Here is an 8,691-nt window from a genome sequence, read left to right as displayed (position 1 = left end):
CGTTCTCTAGTTGCAGTGAGCGGGGGCTACTCTTGGCTGTGGTGCACGGGCTTCTCATTGCAGTGGCTTCTCTTGTTGCGGAGCATGGGCTCTAGGCACACAGGCTTCCGTAGTTGCGGCACGTGGGCTCGGTAGATGTGGCACACGGGCTCTAGAGCGCAGGCTCAGTAGTTGTGGCGCGCGGGCTGAGTTACTCCGTGGCACGTGGGATCTTCCCAGACCAGGGCTCGAACCCATGTCCCCTGCATTCGCAGGCATATTCTTAACCACTGCTCCACCAGGGAAGCCCAATAATTCAGTTTTTTATAAAGAGAAGATTCCTAATATTATTCCAAAATTTTAAAAACATGTAGTTGGATAACACTATGAAACATTAACTGATATATTCTTTTATTATTTCTCTTTGCTCCCTGGATCTTTTTCCCCATCCAGTCAGCTAGGCACTGTGAGTTCACTGCATTAGGAAGGTAAAGACTCAGCAGAAATGAGGGAGAAAAAAATAAAATTCTCAGCTTTGGAATGTTCACAACGGAGGCCACAGTAGAACAGGTGAGAATTCTGTGAACAAAAACTAAATGTCGTCTCAAATGCAAAAAAGTATTCTCTGCACTGGGAGGCAGGAGAGGGAGGGAGGGAAGGACTGAAGGAGAGAGATCAGTGTGGCCAGGGACATGGAGACTGTGCTTGAGGACGATATGCCCAAGAAGAGAATCAGAATCTGCAGAAGATTCAGCCTGCACGTGATCATTGCCTCCAGCCAGCCCCCTAATCTCAGATGTTAGGAAATTCAGAGAGAGAGTGGGAGTACGTCAGGAGGGCCACACGCATAGTCTGTGTGGCAGGGGTTGTGGCCATTCCCTATTTGTGAGGAGTCCCCAGCAATTTGCAGGCCTCTTCTGGAAAATGCTGGCGGACGTCTCTAGTGCTTATGTGAAAGCTTGTTCACAAACCTTGAAAGATACAGATGTAGATGACAGGTAGATGCATAGATAGAAAAATGTAATTAAATAAAAGCTCCAGGAAAGGTTTGGAAAATGCCCTTTATTGCATAGGACGCTTCTATTGTCATATGATGTTAGACTGAGGGCCGGTCCCTTCATCCTCCTTCAGACCACGGCATTCTGTCTGCTACTCTCCCGAGGGTCCTTTCTTCTCCCTGGAAGGGATAAAGCAAATGAGGTAGAACAGGAAGAGACAAGCAGCACTCCAAGCTCTGCTGGTCAGGGTTACCCTCCAGCATTGCCTTAAAGCTCAGAGCCACACACACCACAGGGAGCTTGGCTCCAGATCAACGACCACGCAACGGAGGTTCTGGAACATTTCCATATCTCGGGGGACCTCATTTCCACGTGACTCTCTTTCATATTCCCCTTTGTCACAGAAGGCTAGGTCCAGTGGTCCGGGTGAGATCTCGGCTCAGGCCCAAGGCTCTCAGACCTCAAAGTTCTGGTCCTGCAAGGGCCCCTGTCCTCTCTTGAGACCACTCCTGGCTCTCTCTGCCGAGAAGGAGCTGCTGGCAGTACGTCCTCTAAGAGTTGAGGTCCATCGTGCAGACCCTGAGAAAACGCCTAGGAAAAGGCTCCACCTTCTTGTTGACGTCAACAGAGGTCAACGCCTTTGGTAGTGCTGGGTGTGTCCCATCGGATGCCACTGCAGAGCCATTAGGTCAACCAGCACATGTGTGCGGCCCCTTCCCTTAGACTCCTCTGGGCCCTCGTGACATAGGCTCAGAAGACTGCCAGCCTCAAGCCTTACCTCTTCCAAGGGACGGCCACAGCGTCTTCCAGGATCTTCTGTCCCATGAATCTCAGTTGCTGTTTGCAACTCAAAGGAGAGAAAAGAGCCTGCCTGCGGGGTCTCTTTGGGCTGGGGCCTTCCCCCGTGGGCTGCTCTCCCTCATTCTCCTTTTCTTCTTGCTTCTCTTCCTCCTCTTCCTCCTCCTCCTCCTCAGAGGTGCTCCCGGATTCCACATTGCCCATCAGCTGGGCCATGGTGAGATGAAAGACACGGCAGCTGAAGCCCTCCAGGACGCCGCCCTTCACGTGCTGCTGGAGGATCTCCAAGGTGGGGAAGACCCGGCAGCAGGCCATGCACCTGAAGCCGGTCTCCATGGTCACCATCCAGTCCGGTGTCTTGGCCCTGGGTCTCTCCTCGACGGCAGGTGACCCTGATGGGCTGCCTGGCTCTGCCCTTTCCTCATACTCTTTCTCCTCCCCAGTGGGCTCACTGTCAGACAGGAGGCTTTCGGTGAACACATCAGAGGGGCACGTGCCTACTGTGCACGCATCCTCAGGAAGGGTCACTTCTTCTATCGTCAGCTGCTTTTCAGGCAACTCCAAGGGTTTCTTTGTCTTCCAGGAGACAGCGACACCCTTGTTCACTTGGACCTGCATGTAGTATATTTTCATGCCCCTTTCCTCTTTGTCTGGGTGCAGATCGTTCTTACAGGGTGAAGAGGGCGAGGAGGAGACACAGTGTGATGGGGGAGCGGTCTCCCCTTCTTCCTGAACCTGGGCTAGGGGTGCTGTAAGCCAGGCAGTGTCTCGAAATCTCCGCATTGCTGAAAAAGGAAATTAAAACCATAATAACATGCATGGGCTGTGCCGGAAGCTGAGGGAGCAGGTGTGGTAGACGAGAGAGGGACATTTGCATGACGTAGCTATGTCGTGAGCTTGGTGTCTGTTGGCCGTAGGATGGAGCGGTGTATGTGGTGTCATCTGTGGGCTTTTCATGTGCGTGGGGGGGATACTGGAGCGGTGTCTGTATACAGGGGTGTGGAGTATGGTGGTGAGGGCTGTGGTATGTGAGGGATGCGGCTGGATGCGTGTATGACAAGGAGTGTGAGTTTGGGACTATCGGTGGTGCATTCCTTGTGGAATGGGGCTGTGGTGCTTGGGGCTTCTGTGTGCTCTCAGAAGGGCTGTGCCTGGAGGGCGGATGTATGTGTGAGCTGTGTGGACCTGAGCTGGATGGTCCTGCTCTCAGGCTGGAGGTGTATGATGCAGAACTCTGTCCTTCTCTGGAAGCAAAGGCAAAGGCAAAGACAATGCCTACATTTTCCTCTGAAGATGCTTCATCTGGTCCCTCTTCCCTCCACCTCAAGCCCAGACCTTTCCGGCCCCTGCTCCTTGACCTCCCCACCATGGTACTACCAGGATTCACACCGCCCCCCCAGACTCAGCTGGCATCCACTCCCTCGGAACAGCTCAGCCATCCTGCCCAGGCTCTTCCACAGAGCCCTCATCACCTCTGATGACCCTGGATTTCCTCTCAGCCTCCCTGGGATCTGTGTGCCTCCTGCCTCACAGCCAAGCACCCCCTCACCTGAGGAGCCCCGCGCCCTTACCAGCGTAGCTGAGCTTGAGCGGAGTAGAAGTACAGAAGAAGTATTTAGAGGCAGAGGAGACCTCCCCTGACCCTGGGCTGCAGCCTTGGGCCACCACAGTGGATCCAAGCCGAGGGGGATCCTCTTGTGACTTCGAGATTCCTGAGGGAGGAATGAAAGGCTCAGGGTGGGTTCATCAGTCCTCTGTCCACAAATATTTACTGAGTGTGTGACACGTGTCAGGTGCAGTGAATACACACAGTTGAGAGTGTGGTTCCCAGTGGATCCTCCAGGATTTAATTCCAATCAATACTTATTCTCTCACTGTCTAGTTGGTAATGTAGGCCTCGGTGGTGACTGTGAGTGTGTGGGAAGAGTGAGTGATGTGTATCAGTTAAGTCTGTGGTAAGTGTGGGGTTGGCATGGGGAGCACAGTGCAGATGTGTCTATGTGTGTCTGTGGCCTTTGTGTGCATGGTTTCTGTTCACAAGTCAGGAATTCTGGGACATGTAACTTTTCCTCATTACATGGTGTGGCTTGTATTTATGGTGCGTGTTCATTCATTCATTCACCAAGATTCAGTAAGCAGCTACTCCTGTGTATCCGGCACTCTTCCATTGTTGTAGTCTTTGGTAACGCTGCACATTCTAGTAGGGGAAGACACACACTAAACAAAACTACAATAAATATATAATACATCAGCTGGTGGTACGTATATAAGGGTTGCCAGACTTAGCGAACAAGAATACAAGGCACCCAGTTAAATTTCAGTTTCAGATAAACCCAGAATAATTTTTTAGTGTAAGTATTCCCATGCAGTATTTGGCCTGACTTAGTTTTAGTGTGAGTATGGCCCATACAATATGTGGGACATACTGATACTGAAAAATTACTTGTTGTTTATCTGGAATTCAAATTGAACTGGATAGCCCATATTTCCTCTGGCAACCCTGACATGGGTTAGTGAGACTGTGGTTTACTGTGGTTTGTACAAAGCGGGTCTGGCATTACTCAAGAATGTGTTACAAGTGTGGTGTGTATGACACGTGACTGGTTCTTACAGAGGTATTTAGCGATGGCTGAAGTTAGCTGTGTTTGTGCGAGAGTTGAGGAGATACATATATATATATAGTGTGTGTGTGTGTCCTATATATAGTGTGTGTGTGTCTATATACATATCTCATCTCCAGCGTTTGGTGTTGGAGGAGAGGATTGTGATACAGGTGGGTTGTATGAGAACGTAGTACAGGAGGGATCCGTGTATATACCTCCATGTGCTGTGTGTGGTTTACTAAGGAAGTTATATGTGGGGTGTGTGATATTTTTGCTGTATCAGAGTGTACATGGGTGTATGAGTTACTGTCTCATAAAACACCCCTAACAAGAAATCTGTATACACTCTTACGTACAACGAGTGTCAGCCAGGTCCAGGCAGGGTGACAAGAACTTTACCACGCAGACTTTATATCTGGTAAGCACTCTACCCCCATTCATCCCGCACTTCTCTGCACTACCACACACACACACACACACAGACACACACACACACACACACACACACTCACACACCCACACCCACACAGGAACATAGAGCAAAATATTCTGAATGGTCAGGGGCAGTCATTGCCTTCCCCAGCCTGTCCCAGCCACTGCCTGGAAATCTGCCTGCTGTCTAGAGCTCCATTCCCAGGGCCCATCCTACAGTCTTCAGGGCCCTGGGCCTGGTAGGAGCTACTGGGCTCTAATCTGGGGCAGAGGCCTCTAGCTGGAGCTCTGGGGTGACCACCCCTCTCCCAGGGCAAGCTACTCGCCTACATTTAATGCACGCAGACACCACGTGGCCCGTGGCTCTCAGAGCTCCCCCCAGGACCCTGAGGCCATTTCTCACCCCCACCCACGCGGTCTCAGTCTCTGGAAAACCCTTCCCTTCCCTTGATCTCCTTTGGGAAATTCTTCCTGTTGAAGGAATAAAACCTCCTTGCTTTCAATATGACACCATCCCTAGACAAACAATCTTCTTTCAAAGTGCATTCCACTTGTCAAGATATTTTTCAACAGGGCCTTCAACTCATGGGGCTTCTCTTTCCACTTTGGTAAAAGAGGCCAAGCAACTCATGGGTCTCTCTCAGCATCCTTGCATCCTTCACATCCCCCACCTCATGACCCCAGGGAAAGATCCAAGAGCATAAGAGAGAAATCGGGGACTGAGAAAAGCTGCACCTCTAGGTCTGTGCAAGCAGGATGCAGCCTGCTGTGAGTGCGACAAAGCTCCAGGCCCGGCTGCCCCAGGAGAGAGTCCTCAGACCAGCGGAGCTGACATCCCATCTCCCAGGGGGCATCTGGCCGTTCTGTGCTGTCTCACACCACAGGGACCCTCCGGATGGATACGGCAGCATCAGTGAGACAAGGTCTCTCGCTCCCTGCTTCACAGGTGACACGTTCTCAGTCCCCCGCTTCCTAGAGAAGGTTCAGTTTGGCAGAAACCCATGTGCCCCAGACAAGTTGCCCCCCACATACCTCCTCCGTGCTCGGCAGTTTCCTGGGACTCTTCATTTTCCAGATGTTTCCTCTTTTGTCGCCGTTTCATGGTACCAACTAGAAGTCTCCCTTAGAAGATGCCTCAAGAGATGTCCAACTCCTCCTCTTCCCTACAGGTTGGCCCTTGTTGGCTCTTGGGCAATCCGTTGAAATGATTCAATACAAACAAAAATAGTCAAGTCTCCTAAATGGCTGAAAAACTTGTGCCACTTAGTGAACCAGCAGTACTGCCTAGTGCTCACCAGGGCTGTTATGTTTGCAAGGTTGCCAGGCGCACAGCGGAATTCTGTGACCTCAGTGCTGACATCAGAGCATTCGGTGGACCTGGGTTGAGCACAGTGTCTGCAATAGCACAGGCCCCATTTTCAAGAACAATTCCTTTTTCCCAGCTGAACCTTTCCCGTGAAAGGGAAAGGTTCATACCATATCTATTATAAATTGTATCATACCATGTCTGTTATAACATTCACATTTTGATTGGACATCTTTGAATGTCTTTTCTAGAGAGATTTAATATGAATATTTTAAATGGTCTCCAGTTTCCCTGTGGATTATTGACATTTTAAACTCTGCACTTCAATTTTCCCTCAATACGTGTAATTTTGTCACGGCTATTTCTGTACTTAAAGATGAGGAACTATATAATTGATTTCTTCATTTTTTCCCCATCTCTTGCCAAGGTACTGCATTTGATTGTGTCTTGCGAATGAGTGAAAAATGCTAGTCCTTGAGTCAGGACATTGGGCCCTTTACCAAGTAACTCAACCTATCTGGGCTTCAGCTTCTGTATGTGCGATCAAGAGGCTTGGACTAGCTGACTTTTCAAATGCTGTGTTTCTTTGATTCACTCTCACTTACTGATCTGCTCCTTAAGAAGAGGGTCTGTTCTCATAAAGTAACAACAGTCTTTTCCTAACCTTGGGTTGGGCGGAGTTTAACTGTTCGTACTCAGTTTGTTAGTTATATTGCCTTCTACGTATGCTTAGCTCTAAATAATTTATATGGCTCTTGTGACTATGTTTAGATCTTCTTTTTTTCTTATTTTCTTTTACAGTTTCTAATTTGTTATCGCCAGTGTAGAGGAGCCTGACTGATTTTTAAAATGTATTGATCTTGTATGTGTGTGCCTTGTTGAACCGTCTTATTCGTTCCTGCTAGTTTATCTGTGGGTTCTTTTGGGTCTCCTAGATAAATGAGCATATTAAATGTAAATAATGTGTTCTTTGGATAAAGTTTATTTTCTTGCATCTATATATATAGAAGCAATATGTTGAATTGATTTAAATATTTAAATACTTACATACCTGTTATCACAATCTAACGTTCTTTATCTTATTTTCTTTCAATCAATATTATGTTTTCAAGACTTATCCACGTGAATCCATATAGATCTAGGTCTTTGATTTTTGACTGCTTGATATTATTTCATCACATGCATATAGCATCATTTATTTTCCATTCAAGCATTATTGGACAATTGGATTGTTTCCCTCCCTTCTCTAGAACAAACAGCATTTCCTAGAATATCCCTGAAGATGTCTGACAGTCGAGAAGGGCCAGGCTGCCCGAAGGATTGCTACTTGCTTTTAGCCACCTTCCAACAGGCCGTCTCCAGCCAGCAATTTGAAGCACAGCTGAAATGAAAACTGCCCCAAATGTGAAGATCTTAGGAGCTTCCTAGAAGGTGGGAGGTTAATGATAGGCATCCTGCTGGGATCCCAGGGGAGTCTGAGCTGGCCTGAAGCTCCTCTTCCTCCTCCACCTCTCAAGAGAAATGTGGAGGAAAGAAGACTTCAAAAACTGTGAGTAGGGCCTCCCTGGTGGCGCAATGGTTGAGAGTCCGCCTGCCGATGCAGGGGATACGGGTTCGTGCCCCGGTCTGGGAGGATCCCATATGCCGCGGAGCGGCTGGGCCCGTGAACCATGGCCGCTGGGCCTGCGCATCCGGAGCCTGTGCTCCGCAACGGGAGAGGCCACAGCAGTGAGAGGCCCGCATACCCCAAAAAGAAAAGAAAAAAAAAAAAAAAACTGTGAGCAGGCAGAGGGAGAGAGATTGGGGGCCGAAGCTGTAACTGAGGTCTTGGAGTGGGCTGTGAGCACGCAGAGCCTCTAGAGAGCCAGGCTCTGCCTTCTGAGAACTTCTCCCCTAAGGCTGCTCATAATTCACGTGATACCAGCCATATAGAGCCGACTTGGCCCACACTGTCACAGAAAGCCTTACCAGAATCTCTTCTTCTTCATACACTCTTGTGTCTGTTACTTGGTTATTGCCTTTGGTACTCCACTGATGTGAACCACAGTCGCCAGGGGATGGAGGACACTAGTGACCCATCTTGCTCTGTGGCCTCAGTCCACAGCCTGAGGGTAAGGGTAGAGGCCAAATGAAGGTCAAGAAGGAAAGATGGAGTTTGAAGAGAAGACCTGAGTTATGGGTGTCTTCTCAAGTCTTGACGACTGAAATGTAGCTCCAGTACCTGAAGTCCTGCTTGTTCTCAAGGCTGACCACGGGGCTGGGTGCACTCAGTGAAGGAACCATATACACTTAGTATTTCCTTGCTTGCTCACACTTGCCCTCCTCTGATACACCCTCTGCAAGACTGATCTTCCCCTGAAACAACTTTCCACCTGCTACTGTCATCTCATGAACATCTGCTTCCCCTTCCTAGTGCCCCCCTAGAATGCCAGTGCAGCCAATTCATAATTTGATAATCATGCTGCTTACCATAGTCTCAGCAACTTCTGATACATTTTATTCACTTTATTCCATAGTCTTCACCCATCAATAATCTTCCTTAACTTCCTAGCAGCAGGTAAACCCATTCAGAATC

General features: G+C 49.0%; 1 protein-coding gene across 1 annotated transcript; it reads right to left on the bottom strand.

Moving 5' to 3' along the window:
- Positions 1-1,880: 1,880 nt before the first annotated feature.
- Positions 1,881-5,912, bottom strand: LOC132502209 (protein FAM170A-like; the record flags this gene model as incomplete). The annotated part of the gene is made up of 3 exons (XM_060118058.1): positions 5,843-5,912; positions 3,347-3,487; positions 1,881-2,560 (listed from the first exon to the last, which is right to left on the bottom strand). Coding segments are annotated over exons 1-3 (891 nt in total), but the record flags the coding sequence as incomplete, so codon positions are not given.
- Between the last annotated feature and the right edge of the window lie 2,779 nt (positions 5,913-8,691).

Source organism: Mesoplodon densirostris, chromosome 14, assembly GCF_025265405.1.
Source record: "Mesoplodon densirostris isolate mMesDen1 chromosome 14, mMesDen1 primary haplotype, whole genome shotgun sequence".
NCBI classification, from domain to species: Eukaryota; Metazoa; Chordata; class Mammalia; order Artiodactyla; family Ziphiidae; genus Mesoplodon; species Mesoplodon densirostris.
The sequence above is the reverse complement of the archived record's forward strand: the minus strand, read 5'-3'. Positions and strand labels throughout refer to the sequence as shown.